The 20,374-nt window shown below is 39.2% G+C and overlaps 1 protein-coding gene across 8 annotated transcripts in view; it reads right to left on the bottom strand.

Moving 5' to 3' along the window:
• The window catches only part of PRORP (protein only RNase P catalytic subunit), a 54,647-nt gene that overhangs the window by 18,925 nt on the left and 15,348 nt on the right, over positions 1-20,374 (bottom strand). For 7 of the 8 annotated variants that reach the window (XM_075030280.1, XM_075030279.1, XM_075030273.1 and 4 more), the window contains exon 5: positions 10,290-10,397. In XM_075030280.1, coding sequence (XP_074886381.1) covers positions 10,290-10,397 — 108 coding nt within the window. Of the gene's footprint in view, positions 1-7,039; positions 8,129-10,289; positions 10,398-20,374 lie in introns of those variants that run through there. The other variant, XM_075030281.1, reaches the window with a different exon arrangement.

The raw sequence follows: 20,374 nt of genomic DNA on the forward strand, positions 1-20,374 counted from the left end.
CACAGTCAAACAGGAGATCAACCATTACACAATAAAATGCTGGTCTCCCAAGTCCAATTTGAGGGGCTTACTCTTTAGCCTAATAGTAGCCCTGATTGTCATCACATACATCCAGGTAGAACAAAAGCACTATCAAGAAAGGAACATAGTTAAAAATGAAAAAGAAACAAAAATCTGCGTGATACCTATCTTGCAATTTTTTATTCCAGGTAATTTATAGAAAGAATATATGCTAGTTATTTGAGAAGGTCTGTAAAATGGCAAGTTTGCTGGAAAGCACAAATGAGGACTATTCACCATTTCTCAGCACAAGCAGCAGAGGCCATAATACAAACTTAACAGACAGCAGATTTAAAACAAACAAAAGCACATGCATTATCATATCCTGTAGAATTGTGGGACTCACTGCCACAGGATGGTTTGAAAACCAAAGGCAAAAGTAAGTTGGGAAGGTAATTAAATAAATTTATCAAAGGAAACGCCAACAATAGCAATTAAACTTGCTAGTCAGGATGCAATTTCTTCATCCAGAAGTTCCTAAATCAGTAACAAAAACTGGGAGACTATAATAACTGGAATCATCCCTCCAAACTTGTCTCGTTCTTGTACTCCTAATCCACTTCTGACCACTGTCTTGATTAGACAGGTTAGATACTTTGGTTTGAAACAAAATGAATGCTCTTATCTTTTTAATAGCAAAGAGGATAAAAAATTTTCTTATAATTTCTAGAAATTGACTCCACTTATGGCATGGTCCTGGTAGCAGCCTACAGAGAAGTCACAGGTATTTGAATGAGATCTACTCTTTATATTAGCACATGTAAACACATTATTTTAATCTAATTTGATATAATTTAGATTCATACCACAGATAAAGGCGTAATTCTGAATTAGTCTGGAGACTATTTTATTTTGACTTTTTTTTTTCCCTGCCTCCTTCCCCCTCCCTTGTTTGGAGGAACTGCACAAACATACCCTTAAATAAAATAAGTAAAAGATAGAATAGGGATAGCCTCTTGCCTGTCACCTCTGCATCTGATGTACAAAATCAATACCGGAAAAAGGTGATAATAACTGTTTGATGCAAAAGGTCACCTGTAATGGGCAACAGTATTTTGGATAAGAATTAAGAGTTCCTACAATTTTTCGTAAGTTCAATTTGAAATAGGAATTCTTGTGAATTGGTTTTAAGCAATCATACTGCCAGCGTGATCGTGTTCCCAGTGCGGAATTTTAATCCTGGTGAAACTGGTCTCCTAGATTCAAAGAGGAGTTCCTACTTCCATGTTCCAAACAACATAAACCAATCAGTTTATGAAGAGATTTAGATTAAAAGCTATGGACAATTGTACTTGACTTTCTATGAGTCTAAGATTAAACCCAATAAAATTACTTTAACTTTGGTTTTAAACTTCACTGCAGATTGTAATAATTTTATAACCTCAATTTAAATATATTTAATTACCTATATGTAAATGTCTCTTCCACTCTTGCTCTACAAGTAGAATGCAACTAGAGAAAAAACAACAAATGCCCTTTAATGGATTGTTGGATCATTAATCATTATGTCAATATACTGAAATCCCTGGGAATAACCTACTGTTCAAAAAATTTAGGCTTTCATAACTTCATAAAGAAATCCAAATGCAGTTTAGGCTTTTGTTTCATTGTACCTTTTCTACTTCAGATAACACAGCTTCCAAATACATTTTATTTTCTACTTTTACTAAAAATAGCATGTCAGATGTAAAAGCCAGGTGTGAACCAAAAATTGATTGCTTTTCAAAATATATAAATAAATCCAGATGTACATGAATGAATGCAATTGTTGTTCTGAGGATTTTACCTACACTACCTTTAAGATGACACTAAAACCCAGCACTCCTCAGGCTCAAAACAAATATTTACTCTTACACAGAATTGGCCTATAGTAACCCAACCTTCACATTTTCTGGCCTGCTTCCCATATCTTAATAGCACTATAGTCTCTCACTATTATGGAGACTTCCTATACAAGAATCACTTCTAAAGAAGCTGTTCAGTACCCTAAAGACCAGGTTTCTGATTTGGAGGCCCAGCACACCTCTTATTGCCACACTGATAAAATTCCATGATTAGGTGAATCAGTTGGGCTGCCCAAAGAAAACTCATCTTGTGGTTTCTGAGGGAGAAGTGCAAACAGCAAGATAGAGACTCATCCAGTTCAGAAGACACCTTCATTTGACTTCATCACCCAGCTTTTAGCAGGACTTCCCTACAACATACAACAGCCTGTTGCTACAGTTACCACGTTCACTGGGACATGAATCATCAAGGCACATTCATTCTGCTCTGCTGAATTTCAAGCTTATATTCCTAGTGATTAGAAGAATTCTTGTTACGAAAGGTATGATGTAATTCCCCTCATAAAAAAGGAGTGCTTGGGTGCTTCTGTACTTACCTTAACTTTTGATTTGCTGTTATTGCCAAATACAAAGGTAGAAATCATAAATGCCAGACAGAAACTGATGGAGATCGTTAATTTAATCAGAGGGGTTTTATTCAGTTTTATAGCCAGCAACAGAGGTTACAAATAGTAAGGGGAGGCAACACCACAAAGTACCTGACTTTGGGAGAAAACAACAGGGAGAAGTTGTCAAAATGCCTGATAGTTATATTTTTTAACATGCTCAGTTTCTGCTGCTGTATTCACCAGGAAACGCAAAAACAGACTGGAAACTTCTGAAAGGAAAAATAGGTGCTTAGAGTCGACCTATTGAGGCGACTCTATAGTCACCTATAGAGGCATTTAGTCAGGGAATCCTGCCAGCTTGCCCCCCATTTCACAAGGTTGGGAAGTTAAAAGTTTTGAGAAAGTTTCCCTGTATTAACAGGTAGCCAGCCTGACTTTGTATTTCCTTTCTTAAGAAGACCTATCTACCTCCTACTCTCCCCTCTCAGTGCTGCAGAAGTAGCAAAGGATGTTGGAGCATACCCCTATGGAAAGAGCCAAACCGGGTGGCTCAAGGTACGTAGTCAGCACATGCGTTTCCTTGGTGGAAGCTTACATGCCGACCACTCGCAGAAGTACTTCCAGAACCTCTGACACACTGATGTGCAATACACCTTCGCTTACTGTGTACTGGTATACCAAGCTGAATGTATTAGATGCCCTTTTATTTCTCTTTTAGACACAAATGGAAACTGTCAGGTTTCAGATGAACTGCGAGGAGAGAAGGAAGAGTTGCAGGCCAGGCCTTTCCCCTAGGTTTCACAGGCAAATGAGTCTAGTCTCAGTCACCTCTCCTGAGAAGCTTAACAGCCTTACTCTTCTGAATCTGGTGACCAAAATTTTCTAGCCTGATCTATTCTGTTTTAAGATGGTCCCAATATAAGGGGTGAGGGGGAAGATTTCAGCATATCAGTATCAATCTCTCATATGCGGCTTTGGAGAAGAACTTGACTCGTCCGCCCACTGAGATATCCAAGGAACCCCAGAAATTAACTGATGAGAGATGAACACAATGCTGAATGTTCCGGTCACATATCTCTTAACACTAAAAATAGATGACGTTTCAAGGGTACCCCTTAGTGCTTGAACTCCTTTCTCTTCTAAGATCATGTTACACAGAGGCTGAAGGTGATTTTCAGTGAAAACACCAAAAATCTTCATCTTTACGATTTGTGCAATGCTTAAAGGAAATGAAAGCACAGGTCTAAAGAATGAAACAAATGTTACAAAGACACAAATCACTCCAATCTTGAGCAATAGGGCAAATGTTTTGTTATCGTGGAAATGCAAACTTGGACTACCATTAGAAGACAGGGAAAAAAAAAAGAGATGGAAAAGGCTAGGAGCAAATGAACAAACACACATCTGACTGCTTTGTTGAGTGGTAAGACAAGAGTTGGTGGGCGGAAGAATTGATGAACTGTCACAGTATGACAAATAAGACCTCTGTTGGATGTATTGATTCTGAACAGAGAATGACTCATGGATCTACTTAATTCTTGCTTCATTTACAGACAGTAAAGTACTTGAACAAATCACAGATGCTGCCAAATGAATCAAAGAAGAAAAAAATTCTTTTCCATGCACGACTTTTTGGGGGGCAAATTTTTAAGTAACTATTTGTTTTGCACGACAGCTCATAAGTAGTGCTCATATTTTGTATCAAGTATCACTGTCTCAGTAATTGTGCAGTTGATCTCTCATATGCAAGTTGCACAGTTAAGACAGTCTTCAAGACTGGAAAAAATTACCACATGAAACCCTCAGCATATTAGTACATGTATTTGTCAACTATATATGTATCCACAGGTGTTAATTTCTCTGTGTGTTGTGGCCTCAAGATAATTTTTAGTAAGCGGGACTCAGGAGAGAAAGTTTTACTATCTTCCCCAAACACTAAAAGCTCCAATACTTTCTTTGTTTCCCCTTTTTTCATCATAGAGGCTTTATAGGCACAAGAGAAGAGATTTCAAAGAAACAAAATTATGCTTCAAAATTGATGTGGGTTACTAACCCAAGAGAATGATGGGTGATAGGTGCCCTGTTTTGGGTTTTTCTTCCCCTCTTTTTTAACTTTAACTTAATTTGAAGCGTTATTTTTATCTTGAGATTTGTCTTTATACTTGGAAAATGAGCCTTGAAAATGTGAATAAAGTGCATACCAAAATGATGGTTCTCAGCTGAATTTATGAAGCATAATTCATCAAGGTTCTTCAATTCTCTGGCCACAGCTGGGTTTTTTTCAAAAATGTAACAAGACCATTCACCATTTTTCTGTACACTAGTATCCTACATCCTGGTTTTCTCCCCTATCTTGACGACACTTTTTTCTCACTCCCAGCTTTCCCTTCAAGGCTGTAGCCTCTCTCTACCCACTGTTTCCCATACTGCTAAAGTAGGCAGGGAGTCCAGGAATAAATACTACAGAACCACTAGAATAACTAAAACTAGAATATTAGTTTTCAACTTTGAATCCCCTTGATACTATTAATTTAAAAATATTGAACATACGGAAAAACAAAACGCAATAATCTGTTCACACATGATTACTATGCCACTTGTGACCACACAATTCATTTAGTCAAAGAACACTTCTCCAATTCAGAGAGAAGCCTCCACTCAACAAGTCTGCTGCTTTTCCCCTGCAAGACACAAGCAATAGCTGCCAGGCATGTCCCCCATCCCCTCTGCCTGTCACAGAGCACCCCCAACTACAGCAGTCAGAGCCTGGCTTTTTGTGGCAGCCGGTGAGGTGCAGGAGGGCATGTCTGGTAGTTTTGCTGGCAGGAGCTGGCTGCTGCTGCAGGCCGGAGGTGCGGTAGGGGTGGCATGCCAGCTGCTGCCACCAGACTGGGATGGGATGGGAGGGGAACAGCAAGGATCTGGCTTTGTCAGCTGTCGTACAGGCCTACTGCAATTTACACGGGAATTATATGAACTTATGTAGTCCATTTATAGACATGCTGATTAAGTTTGGGAGCAATCACTTTGAACTATCTGCCAAGAGCAAAAACTATTCCTTTGTGTGTTGTCAGCCTTAAGGAACTCAATCTGGAACTATTTTACCAATCTTTTAGATGCCTGAGTTTAATACAGAGATTAGAGAGGGTGAAGTTAGGGCAGAGCTGACCCCAACTGCCAAACTGTTTGAAGACAGGAATCGTGAGTTAGCTTTGATCCAACACACATTTGAAATATATATACAGTTACATCTAACACCAGCTGGGTACAGCTAAAAAAGGACCTCATTTACCATATACCAATCTCAATGTAAATTAAAAATAGCATAGTATTCTTTAAATTGCACTTGCTGATCATACTCCCTCACCCCTCTCTCGCCTCCCCACCCCAGCCCTTCACAGTCTAGGGGCAGCTGGAGCACAGCTCATCATAGTCCCTTCAATCCTCTCCCGCAAGCAAAGCGAGGTACTCCAGAGCCCAGATATCCTGCTTGCACTTGGATTGCCCCTCACTTCCAAGGAATACTTCTACAGAAAATTGTGATAAACAGGAAAAAATACATTTACAAATTATGTAACAGTTTGTGTTTAATAAGAGAACCGGACAATTACTGTGTGGAAGTTCCCTCTCTTGACCTTTACAAGGTGAAAGGTGGAGGCAGCAGAGGACAGGGAGTACCAAATGTCATTGTGCTAGCTAAGGATTTATGTAATTAGATACATCTGGAGGAAAGGATTAACTCAACGTCATGATACAGCCTGAATCAACTTTGCTAGTTAAACTGCAAGGATATCTCAGTTTATAAATTACCATGTTTGCGGGACAAACAGTGACTGACTCATCAAGGCAAATACGCATCAGGTTCAGCCTTAAACAGCCACATAATGAAGAAAAAAAATGGAAAAAGACAAGACTGAATGTTTTTAGACTTTATGAGAGTTTGTTTCTATTGTCTGGATTATACAGCAAAAATAATTTCCATTCTATAACACCTTTTAATTTGTAGTCAACTTTAATGTCCAATTTAAAATGCTGCACTAAAGAAGCAAAGGGTTGAAAAGAGGTGCTGGCTAATGTCCAGTGTTGCAGTTTTACAGTCACTGTGTGCGCAGTGCCTTCATATCAGATGATCTCACTCTCAAAAAATCTTTGTTCCCACCCTTGTGCTACCTCCTCTTTTTGTCAGTAATTGATGCAGCCACATGGTGATATGTACCAGGAAACTGACCTAGTATTAAACTAACCTGGAAAAAAAGGGGATTGTAATTACAAACCCACAGTTTTATATACTAGAGAAACTGCCACAGAATATTGCTGTAAATCTGCCAAGTCAATAATATTCATGATGATCTGCTAAGTAAGTGCTGGCTGTGAGGACTGACGTTGCCTGAGGCTACTGGAAGTCACATATCTAGTTTTCCAGAATGTCAGAACACCTTGGGAATTAAATGAGTTAAAATCATTCCTCCAACTTCTACTTTTTTTACTTCTCATCCCTCAAGGCACTCGTGCCCTGTCCACACAACCCAGCCCCTTCCCAAGATGCCTAAGGAATGCCTAAATGGAATTACAAATGTTAGGATGTTTGAAAAAAGAAAAGACTATTCCATCAATATTTTCTTATTTTAATCATATGACTACGAGTTAGCTAGAGTTGGTCTTCAGCAAAACAGTTACAGTTCTTAAAGCTAAATCACAAAGTGGAACAGTATTTTTTGTTAAATTTATATAAAAACCAGAAAGCATTTAAGTTACCATATTATTGTCACATAAATCTTAAGCCTTCTCCTGTGTTTAACAATGTCCTTTGTTTTGCTATTCTCTCTAAATCACATAAGGGATGTGGTCCAAAACACCTAACAATTTGCACATAGTAACGCTTACAGTGTGTTACAAATGGAGAGCAACAATCCCATTTTCTCTTTTAACCATTGCTGCACACTAACTATACACTGGAACAGAAAAGTTTATACAACAATAGCCTGACTGGATCTAACAGCTGCAGTAATGAACCCTTGAAAAGAGCACAGACTGACTCCTACCTGGAGACTTAAAATAATTTAGCTTTTTTACAAGTAAAACACGGGTTGGGCAGCTTTTAAACACAGGTCCTTGGAAATACTGCTCCTTTATTACCTCTCAAGTCGAACAGAAGAGGTCACTAAAGAGTCACAGCATGCCCCTCTTCTTCAAAATGGGCCAGTCATGCTGTCCTAGCCAGCCAGCTTGACCTCAGTGGCCTTCACTCTTAGCTTTTTCCATCCTTTGTGCTCTGACTCCACCTTCTCTTGCATTTATTTCTCCTCTCCATCCTTTCAGTTATGCACTATGTTTCCCTCTGTACCTTGAAGAGTTTAATAAGGCAGGCTGTGAATACCCCAAGACCTGCCACTCCACATTTTCCATTCAGCTGCTTCTGGTGTGAGGATAGCAGCCTCCGAAAGAGGATGTTTTGTGGCAAGAGTCAGCTCTCAAAGGACAGACTACAGCATTCAGAGAGGTCAGCATTCACAGATGGGGGACTACTTGGCAGCAACACCAGTAACCAGGAGAGCAACACATGCAGAGATTCCTGCGGCCTTCCCTTCCCTCATCTGGAAGAAAAGTTTGGAGACAGAAGAAAGGATTGCTCTGCTTTGCGGGTTGTTTTCTTTCTTTCTTTCTTTTTTTAGCAGTCTTGGAAAAAAGAGTAAGAAAACAAGAACACATGCTCTTGTCAGAAGTCTCCAAAATAAGAACAAAGACACAGTCCTTTCCTGACATGTTACAACACAGAAGTTCAGAGTCATGAAGAAATAAAACAGCATTCGCTAGGGTCTAGCTCGATCTTGCATTTAAACAATGTTTCCAGTTGAAAGAAACTGTAAACTCAATAGTTAATACTATAATCATGTATAAAGACATCTATCATAAAAAGTAATTTAAAAGTACCTCAATGAATAGAGGCTTAATACAGGAAAAAGTCTTTAGTAGTTCATGTGTCTAGAAGAGTACTTCTTTTGGGCAGTGAAGGAGCTATTTTGTTGCTTATAGTGCAAACATACACTTCCCATACCCACTATCCAGCCAGTGAATATCTACAGGTATAAGGCAGGAGTAATGGGCATGTCCATCCTATCTCATGCAGGGACTCCACACTCTCACAAACAGGATCCAGATAACAGAAGCAGCAAAGACTAGCTGGTGGAGACTCCAATGACTAACATTTTTTGTGCATGACAAAATGCAGTAATAAATAACAGCACCATAGTTGGTAGAACAAGTAAATCTTAGCTAAGAGAATCTTATTCTGGAGGTAACATGGGGTGAGCCCATGTTACTGTTCTGTTGCACAGGAAGGAAAGACAGATCTTCCTAAAAATCCTCCTCATCTGTAAATACGTGGGATTCAAGAGAGATCTGATCTGTATCTATATGGAACAACCTAAATGGAAAGTTGATGCCTCCATACGGTCCCTCTGGAGCTCCCTGGCATCATGGATCCCAAAGTCCTTCCAATACAGCAGAAGCTAAGGAGGAACTCAAAGGCAGTTTTTGCTGCTCAGCATGCTAATACCTCCCAGTAAGATTTCTGATGAGAAATCAGCAGTAATTATCCATCAAAACCAGGCTGGCTCTTTGCTCCACTGCCTCCAGCTTTTACAGACCATTCAGGATCCTGTTCAGAGCTCCCACACTGGGACAGGCCCACATTGAAGAAGGACATGGTTTCTCTTCCCCCTCTTTGGCAGAATAGATCTGTCTTTCTAGATCTTAAAACATTGTGCCACTACAGGCTGCCTGGGATTCTTCTCAGATAATCAACACTTCCCCCTTGATCCCATCCAAACAACTTGTAAACTTCCTTTTCTATTTGCATAGTAAGGAAAGTACCCTCTTCGTGAGCCAGTAGCTCATGAAACTTCACTGCTGCTCTCAAACAAACATCTTTCAGCAAGCTTATCTAACCTCCCTACCTCAGCTGCTTTCATCGACATATATGAAAGCATATCCTGCTTCTTAAGAATAGTTTTAAAGTAGTTCTTAGAACAAAAATGTATTTCTTGTAATTACTAGAAGTAAATTACTTCCTTTATTATCAAACTCATTTATAACAGTTTTAATCTCAAGAGCATGAAAACTTAAAATTCTAGCTTTGGAATATATGTGAGCAGCTACTTTGTTACTCCTAATTTAAAGTAAATATTTGATTAACAAAAAAAACCCCCCTTAAACCATTTCTTACTGAAATGCTAAAAGGGAGTACCAAGAATTCTCAATAATAGGTATTGGTAAAACCAGCAGGATTATTCTTCTACAAATCACCAAGTGGAAAGAACTGAACCCAGTTTGAGCTGCCCTTGTAAGAACAGGACTCAAATGCTTAAGATAATAGGAGTGAAATAAAGTTTAAACTTGTACAGGATGTGGTTTGAACTAAGTAAGGGGTTATTTTAAGAAGAACTCTTACCAGCATAACTACATTAGACTAAATTTTCTATATGGTAGATTTACTCTGTTCCCCAAAATCGCTATTACTATGACAATATACACACTCACACAGTGTATGCCTTAATAATGTTATTATGGATACCTTACCTATAACTATGAGCATTGCATATATGAGGAAATTTCAGTATGATTTTTTTATGGCTAATACAGTCAAATATGCAAGAAGAACCATCTTCCCACTAATAATTTTTAAATTGTGAAGTCTAGATAACTCTTTGAACTTCATTGTAACATGTGCTACAAAAATGTTTGATCATTTTCTCAAGAGGATAAGTAATAATGAGGCACTCATTCTTTTACAATCAGCACACACAAAATTCTTAATGAATATTTAACCAGCACTTACATTTTCACAGTGCATCTTTCTGGGTTTTATGTGGGAAACATTGAGTCCATCAATAACAATATCAAATGGAAGTCGATTTTCCACAAATGTTTGAAAGGCTTCAAATTCCTGAAATAAATAAATAAAAACAAACACAGGGGAATAATAAGTTGAGTTTAACAGAAAGAGATTTCTTTCACTTTTTATTAAAAAAAGAAACAAAGCCTAAATGTCTCACTTTTCCTTCGTTGGCTACACTTCACATCTTTACTTGCGTACTTCCTAAAACAACCACACAAAAAGAAAAAAGAAAAAAAAAAACTTTAAGCCATAAGCGTTAGAGTGGATACTTCCAATATAATTTCAAATTACATTACAACTGAAAACCAAAACTTTACAATCATCCAGATTTTCATTGTAATCTGAACTGTACACTTACATAAAGATACATGCCATAGTCATTGTTATGCAACAGCTGCAGAAAGAAAGCAACTTTACAAACCAGTAGACTGTGACACTACTACTAACTTAACATTTCCAAGTGTAAAATAAGCATCATACTTAGTTTCACCATAAGAATTCTGAAATCTCTGAATGCCAGTCAATATTTAAATAAACATTCATTTAGAAACACAGCAGTCCATCTGTGAGAAATACACAGCTTTAAGGCTAGCAAAACAATGTCAGAAACATAATGCAGTGATTGAGCAAACCAACAGCATCCATCCAGTTTTTCCAACAGAAGGAAAACCACAACTGCTTTAGGCTTGAGACCTCATAGGAGGAGAACAGAATACAAAGCTTTAATAAAATCTTCAGGAATTTCTCCCTTGATTTTTGAGAAAAAGATTTAGTGCTTTTAGCAGACACTTGCATAAGATTTCTACTTCCTGCTTCTGACTGGTTTTCATAGGCACAGGAACACTAAGCCATCCTCAGGGGCAGTGACCTGGTTTCATAAATGACCGTTCTAGCAACAATTAAGACTTACTTATCAGTAACAGAAGTTTCACAGTCCAAGGCTATAAATGAACTTTCATAGGAACTCAAAACAACTGCAAATTTCATGCCTTCTGCCCAAAATTCAAGGAGTACTTTTCTAATCTTGCCTTATCCCATGTAGCCATATGGCAACATACAAGTCTAAATAAAAAACATGCCTTCAGCATCCAAACAAAAACCTATACAGCATATACAATTCTTCCTCTGAAAGAAAGAATTTATTTGCCCAGAAAATACATTGCTGTCAGGCAGTAACAAATGATTACCAACTTGAGTCAGAATGCTTACGACATTATACTAGGAAAAGGGTTACTTGTAGTAAGAGTACAAACCAACCAAGTGAGATAAGATGTTAAAATTTCACACACAATTTCCAAGGGAACAGAGGCATACTGGTCAAAAGCACACTGAAGAGAACACAGACAACTCGGGGCTTAGTCTAGCACCACCAGAATTAATTGCCTTTTATGTGATCTTTCATTTCTCCATGGCTTAAATAAATGTTATTATTGAGAAAGTATAAAAAGCTGGGCAAGAAAACAAAAAGAAATTGTTGGCACTTGTGAACTGTTTCCCCCTGCCCCAATCTCAATGTATTTTATATAGATGAATAAATATTCTCATTGCCATCTGACAGGATGGACACAGAAAGGAAGCCGCTACCAAAAGCGGTGGTAGGAGGGGGAGGAGAAACAAATGCAAATCCTAACAAGGATTCCTGACTTCTGGGCTTATGCCATCCAGTGGACTTCCCCATGGTTCAAAATCAGATGAATCATCACTGTAATACTGGATGGCTGTCTGAAATGTGGGAAAGATACAGAGAAGGAAAACACATGCAGACTGAATAAAGGTAAAATAGGAGAGCTTTGAGAGAAAGATGAGTGAAAATGGGAAAGACAAAAGAAAGTGGAAGCAGATGAAAAACACATGGTAAACACTTCAATAGAGAGTTATTTTCCTCATGCCAACAAATGCCAGTATTATTTCACTTAACATGGTTACAGTCAAGTAGACATTTTTAAAGGTATAGTGTACATGGAATCTTGTCTTTAAGGCCTCATTTCAATACAAAACAAACACTTTGTGGAGAATTTTTAAAGTGGTATTTTATTTCAAGTGACAATAGTTATAGAGCACCTCCAGAAGAGGTGGGTTTTCCCTGATGGGCAGAGTAGAGTGTTTTGTCGAGGGAACACTATAGCACGAGTTGGGGGAGCAGCAGGGGAGTTCGGTGGGTCAACGCTCCCCTCTGCCCACTCTTTGCTTGGCTCCCTCTCCTCTCCCAGCAGGGCAGATGGAGCAGGAGTTGCCATGAGGGTCCTGCTGAGAGGCACCAGGATATGCTCAGCACCTCTCAGAAGCCAGCTCATGGCTCTCTGGAGTCTATTTTTGGAGCTGGTGAGATGCTGCAGCTTTTTCAGTGTTGTTGCCTTGGCCACTCCACCTTTCCCTGCCATCTCCTCCCGTCCATGTCTCCTACTCTATTCTCAACATGTGCCTGACAGTGTGCCCCTGCCAGCCTCTCAGATCTGCTCAATTGTTTTGCCTTACTGCCAGTAAACTGTGCAATACAAGGAGAGATGGTTTGCTGGCACAGGAGACTCTTATCCACACAGGGAGGTGAGGAGTTAATAGCAGAATAAGTACAGAAGACAAATGGTCAAGTTTAATTTATGTCACCAAATACAGAAGACTGCAGTGAAAAGCCTTAGACAGACTAAAAATCCCCAAGGATAGGTTCATTTTCTCCTTGCCATCCATATTTCCCCAGCAACACACAAGAGTGCTCCTTTCCTTTTCCAGAAAAAAACAAAACATAAAGAACAGTAAAGAAGATCCGGGTCTGCTCCCCTGTGAGAGTTTTTGAGTCGCCATATTTCCCATCCTCTCTGGACACAGGGAAGGAAAAGGGTGAAGCCTAGGAATAATCAGCAGATTACATCATCCAGACACAGTACAAAGGGTTACTCAAACACACACAGACTTACACTATAAGAGTGTATTGGGTCGGACTGAGATGGAGTTAAATTTCCCTGTAGCAGCCCTTATAGTGCTGTGCTCTGTACTGGTAGCTAGAAAGCTGCTGATAACACACCAGTGTTTTGGCTACTGCTGAGCAGTGCTCACACAGCATCAAGGCTGTCTCTCCATCACTTCCCCCTGCCCTCACCAGGAGGCTGGGGGTGAGCAAGATCTTGGGAGGGGACATAGCCAGGAGAGCTGACCCAAACTGACCAAAGGGATATTCCATACCATATCACATCTGCTCAGCAATAAAAGCTAAGAGAAAGGAGGAGGAGGCTGGCATTCATTATTACGATGTTTGTCTTCTGGAACAACTGTTCCATGTACTTCCCAGGAAGTGGCTGGACATCACCTGCTGATGGGAAGTAGAGAACAAATCTTTTGTTTTCCTTTGCTTCTGCATGTGTCCTTTGCTTTTGCTTTATTAAACTGCCTTTATCTTGAACCACGAGTTTTTTTCCATCTTATTTTCTCCCCCCCGCCCCCGCCCCTGTCCTGCTGAGGAAGGGAGTGACAGAGCGGTTTTGTGGGCACCTGGCATCCAGCCAAGGTCAACCCACCACAAAGAGAGAAAATATACAATTTGAAGAATGCTGATCTTTCAAAGATCAGGATTTGTCTGGATTTTATGCACATCTTACAGCCACAGTAATAAGGAGATGATTCACCCACAATTCTCTAAAGATATTTCCTTCACTAGCCAACTGTAAGAAGAAATTGAAGATCTTCGTTATAAGCCATAAATGAAGTAGAGCCCAGCTGCAGCTAGGGTACAGCTGATTCAAGAGAAGCCAGACACAATCATCCAGGCAGTACAATGATGATGTGAAGGTTGGTTTAAGCAAAAAGAAGCAAGCTATTCACAGGGGCTTCCCCTTCCAAACAGAGAATGCAATGCGTGATCTACATACACCCTGGCATGTGCCGCAGGAACATTTACATGGAAACATCCTGCTGAACATGACAAGGGGCACTTCTGATGAATCCTTTCAACACACCAATAAGTAGCAAAACATCTCCCTCTCTCTCTCCCCGCCATGCCCCGCAAGTAAGAGCACCAAAACAAACACAGCAAACCTTACACTGATTTCTATCTTGTTCTGACCAGGTTCATCTCACAAAGTTTCCAAGGAAAAGTCCATTCTTGCAGCCTTGGAAACACTACTCAAACTCGACTCAACAGACTTGGCAACTGAAGGGACGAAACTTTAAAAACACATTCAGCATTGCTTATTGACATGACCCTCTTAATGCTTGGAAGCCACAGAAAAGTGTTGCAATGCAGCAAGGCTGTTACCTCACTGCAAGACTTCCCACAGCAGCCAGTGCACTGTATGCACTTGTCTCCCTGCAGCTGGAATATGCGCAACGCAGCGGGGTGCTCACCGGAGGTTCCAGTGATATCCTGTTTCACACCACATACCAAAAGCAAAGGGAATTTTAAAAAACCCACCTGATTTCATTCATTGCCTAGCTGGGAAAATAGGGGAATGCCAACTACACAACCATGCGTAATGATTCACTGCACCTTCTACTAAGAAAACTTATCTTTGCAAATGAACACCACACTGACTAAATCGATTTGGAAGTAAGAGCCAGCCATAACAAACCCATGATGGAATTTACCTTGATGTGAAGAATTAAAGACATTTAAAATAATTTCCTGTTTAACCACTAGCGTGTATGTGGCTCAATTCCATTCATATCTCGGCAAAAGCACAACACAGTTTCGCATTTTTTGGTACTCCACACCAGCTGAATGACTCATGCACTATTTCACCATCATCTTATGGTATGTAGTGGTGCTGCCACAGAAAGAGGTGTTTCTACCTTCTCCCCTCCCTCAGCCATTCATTCTTAGCCTTGCCCCCTCTACCTACACACACACACATTTTTTGGCACAAGGAGAATGACTGACATGGGTGAGGAACTGAGCCACCATGAACTGAGCCAATTAACAGTCTTAGCCTGCACCAGGCTGTTCAGATCAGAGCACAGAGGTTTGTCCTGGCATGAAAATTCAGCCAGGACATGGAATAGGAATGGGACTGGTAGCAAGGGAGACTACTGGGATCACCTTTTCCCACAGGTAGCCCTGACTATGCTAACTTACTGGACTGTGAAACTACAACATTTTATGGATTTCTTTCTCAACCTGAGGTATTGCAGCAAAACAATAGATAGAGGTTGGTTTTAAAAAACAGAAGTACAGGAATTATTGTTTGAAAAAGAAAGAAAAAAGATTGGGTTTGCTATTTTAAACATTCATTTAAAAATAATTTTTAAAAAGGTGTGACCTCAGACTTCAAAAGTCTGGCTTACACAGCCAATAATATTTGAAATAACAGTAGTAATAAATCTAAAAATAGGACTTTTCTGTAAAAGTATTGACACTATTTCAACTTCTGTAAATACATTTATAGACAGAAATGTATGTTTTTCTTCCAATACCAGTGCACAAACTCAAAAGCGCAACAAAAATGAGGGGAGGAATTAATTATTATTATTTACAGATATACTACGTTAAATATGGCAACGTAGAAATAAACATCACAATTGAAAACAAAACAAAGAAAACATAGCTAAACAAGCATGTCCTTTGATAAGAGCAATGAGCGTAATTAAAATTAGTATTTTGAAATAATTTTAACATCTATAACAGATCTAAGTATCTGACAAGTTTCAGATCACAGAAAGGTTAGATCACTTGAGCATTTTTCTCCTCAAGTCTAAACAGGAAATAGGTTGGCAACTAGAAATAAAATAATGGTATTGCTCAAATTCTGCAACAATCCAAAATGTCTACTGATCTAAATGCCAAACCCCAAAGTAATATAACATACAAAGCAGATAAATGAGCAAATCCACAGAGAACTTTTAAATACACGAAAGGCTATTATGTTCATGCCAACACATGAAATTTGAAAAGAAAAGAAAAAAAAAAAAAAAATAAAAACCCCTACCAAAACCTATTAAAATCACTGCAGGAAAGGCTGCCTGTCACTTCTTCTAAACAATAAAGTTTATGCTCACTCACCAGGAATGGTGGAGAGATACTAAAGTCAAGTTAAAAAGTGCAAATCTATGGTATTCAACATATATTGTTTCCAGAAGCATTCACAACAGTTTAAGCTTTGTACAACAGAAAAAGCAGTGCTTCCCCTCTCCATATTAAGTGGCAACATACTAAAGTGCAAGGAAAGAGCAAACTCTAATTAACAGAATATTATACTGCACTTAAGCATTATGTAACTCTATCCTAAGTATCAAACAGTGTCTTTCAACACCTTAAGACCAGCTTTTAGAGAAGTGAAAACATTCACTTTCTAACAGTTTCATAAAATAAAAAGTGATGGGGGTTGCTTTCTTTTCAGCAATGTTTCTCAGTATCAGAAGAAAAACACAGGAATGAGATTTAGAGTGTGAGAAATAAAATTCAGCTGTCAAACTGAAATCCAGCCAATTTTTTTTAAGGCGCCTCGTTCAAGCACTCTTAAATCTGTTTGTTGCTATGCCTGAAGGGTTGAATATTTCCCCCACAGTTTCGAAGCTTGGAAATCCCCTTCAAACCCTTATGAGCAGGAAGGCTTTTCTCAGTATTGTGTATTGGTATCACTATGTACTCTGGATTGCACACAATTTGTTTGCCCTCTGTTACATGCTTCTAAAGTTAACAAATAATCCAGGAGTCAAACTCCTGTGGCTGTAGCTTTCAGAGATACTGTCACAAACAGGAAAGTGCTTGCAGGTGCATTGACAACCTGGCTGAGATGTGCTCTGTATTGCCTGTTCATAGTCCTCCATCGACAGCAGGCAGTGTTCTCCTGGGGCTTGTTCCTGCCTGCCTATATCAGACAGCAGAGGGTCAGTCACGAGGCCAGTGCAAAACTTGGACCTCAACAATCCAGGCAGTGCACTTCTGAAACGTCCTTCCTGAGCACACTTAACATGGAGGGAGGAACAAGCAGTTTGTGCTGCTGTCCTCAGTGGAAAAATGCCCTCATCTTTGCAAGGCTGCCATCCTAAGTACAAGAGTATAGAAATGGACCATACCAAGCTTTCTTTTAAAACAAACAAACAAAAAAAACTTGCAAAGGCAGTTGCAGAATTTTGAATTCACAGTGCTTTCAAAATTCTAAATGCTATTTTGGAACCTTTTTGTCTTAAGGCAAACCACCTAACAGAATGCTAAACAAGGAAAAGATTGACTTGAATGCTTGAATACAATGTAACGGGCATTACAGAAAGACAGTGGAATAATATAAAAGCAACGAATCATGAACTTGATAGAAAAGACACCGTCCCAAGTAAGTGAGGCAGACTTGCACTTAATTACAGACAGACCATAATATACATGTGGAAAAATGCTACATGAATATCAGACAGCCGGATATACCTCCCTGCTGCTTTCTCTGCTATGCTGCTACAGATGTTTGAAGCAAAACTGAACGAGGAACTGATCCAGCTGAAAAAACACCCACAAGAAAACAAAACACTATTATCTGGGTTTGTGCCCTGCTTACCATGGAGCTGTGCTCCCTTGTTTCCTGGCACACTTGCAGGGGCCAAAGGGGGCAGGAATGAACAGCTGGCGGGGTGGTAAGGCTAGTTATGCTAGTTTAAAAATCACACTGCCACCAAATGCATATGCTAACTAATATTTGCAATCTCAAGAGAAACAGCAACTGTTCTGGGACAGAGAATGGCACCACATGTTCTACCCCTATTTTAATATTTCTAGAAACAATCCAGAGACTTATAAACCTATGCACCCAGCATCTGTACACTGTAATATGGTTGAACCAATCACCAAAAATTGTGCAAACCCTCTGGAATAATATGATCTGGTAGAGTTTAATGTGCACACCTTTTGCAAAAGAGTATCTCTAAAAATTCTTTCCTTGTGTCAATGAAAATGTAGGTAAAATAGAAGCAGATGGCATTAATTAGATTTTCAAAAAACCTGACACAAGACTTCATAACAAGCTACTAAAACACTGAACTAGTAATAGCATTTAAAAAAGGCAGAATAGAAAAAACAAAGGGACATGCTAATAAATTAGCAGCACCTTTCAAAGTTCTATACTAATTCCCATATATATGAAATATTTTACAAATATTTAAGAAAGGGAATGGCACAGAAGCAGCCGCACCAATAATGAATACAAAACCAAATTAAATTTAGCATCAGAAAGATGAAACAATGCACACTACAGGAAAAAAGTACACTTACATTCTACAGATTTATGGAGGAACTGTATCAACTTAAAGGATCATCATAGTGTAATAAAAACATCTGTTCAAGTTGATGATGTTCTAAAACAGATCTAATTTAGGAAATAAGGTATTGGATAGATAACATGAAACTATATAACTTCTTAAGCAATTCTAATTATCATAAATTATAATGAAGCCCTATATTAGACAATTCCACACAGGCCTCTGCAGCATCAGAAGAATCTGGTTTTGACCACAACTGGAGACCAGCTCCTTGACTTAGAAGAATGTTTGGTAATGGACCAAAGTACCAAATGGTAAAGCACCATTTGACAATGCCTAAGTTCCAAGAGGTAACATTTCAAAGTGTCTTAAATCAACATGTGCTCATGCTAATTTTACTTTAGAAGTATTATCAAAGAACTTCGCAATAGTCAGAGAACACTTAAAAAAGGATGTTAGTATATGTAGTCTGCATTACATAAACATCTCTTAAGATCCTACTTAGTGGAATGCATGAGCTGCAAGTGAAGGACTGTGTGTCCAAGAAGTTCCTGATAAAATAATCTCCTTAAAAATTAGCTACTCAAATAATTCAGATTAGTTTAATTCTTTAGTTAACAGTTACTGTTCTGACTTCATGTTTATGGTCCTGTCTGCCTCTGTGATCAACTAATGAACAGGAAAAAAGAACAACTTTATCAAGGTATGCCATTCTTAAACCTTGGTGAAATTTTTCAATTTCTTCTATTCCTCTCTCTTTCTTCTTATATGTTCTAGCTCATGTAAGGAAGACACAGATCTGAGAAAAATCACTGCCATCAGCAAACCATGTTTGTATTTTGCTTAGCAAGATCTTCAGACGATCTACAGTGGAAACAAGTTAAGGTTAGCAACCGTGTTTTAACCAAACAACTGGTGTTCAAAAAAATAAGATTAGAACCAGATTTTTCTTACTTGATTGCACTAACTGGAATATGAAGAATGTATCATATTAGAAGATTTTGACATATTAGAAGAGGTGACAAAGTTGTAGTTTAAAAAGGCTGTGGAGGACAATGAAACAGGTTTAGACAGTGGATTGGAAGAAAGGAGCATTCTTGTGTTGCAGGGTGGCCTAATTTTGCTGCACCATTTGATGGCAAAGGAGACCAACAAAGGTCACGGTGACCTGAACAAAGTCCCAACTCACTTCTTGCTATACAAATCAAGGAAAGGAAGACTGTGGACCACCCCAGAAGATTTGACCCACCCCCCAAGAAAGATTCTCTAACACTGAGGTAATTGAGGGAAAGAAATATGCGCCAAATTTATGTTTTCATCTAGATCTATTTCTCGCTGCTAAGGAAGCAGCTTAGTCTTTTATCCTCCTGCCAAAAGACTCTCTGTGCTTCTGTTTGATTTCATTATCAGGAGCCTCTGGGGTAAGGGAAGATGCAAAAGAAACCTTAGAAAAATTCCAACTGCCTTTGCCTCTCACCACTCATTTCCCATTCGGTCTCTCCTCTTCCCCTCCTTTTCCTTCCTTCCAGAAGTTCCCTCCCCTCTAGCAGATCATATCACAAGAAGAGTGTAACGCCAACCCTGAATTACGTGGGGGCAGGAGGACAGAAAGTAAGCAGGATAAAGGCTGCAGCTTGGGCTGCAGTGCTCTCAGACTCTGTCTGGATACTCTACTACTGCAATTGTCTCAACACCCCCCATAAGCCATTACCCGTCTTTCTTCTGTGCTTACTAGACCTACAAGATTCAGCAGTGGACCAAGCTCTGAGGCTAGTGTTCTTTCTAATCCCCAAACTAACCCTAGTTCTAGCCAAAACACTGCAACTGAAACAAGCCCACAGCTAACCCTCAGCCCC

The sequence above is a fragment of the Buteo buteo genome, chromosome 6 (genome assembly GCF_964188355.1).
Source record: "Buteo buteo chromosome 6, bButBut1.hap1.1, whole genome shotgun sequence".
NCBI classification, from domain to species: Eukaryota; Metazoa; Chordata; class Aves; order Accipitriformes; family Accipitridae; genus Buteo; species Buteo buteo.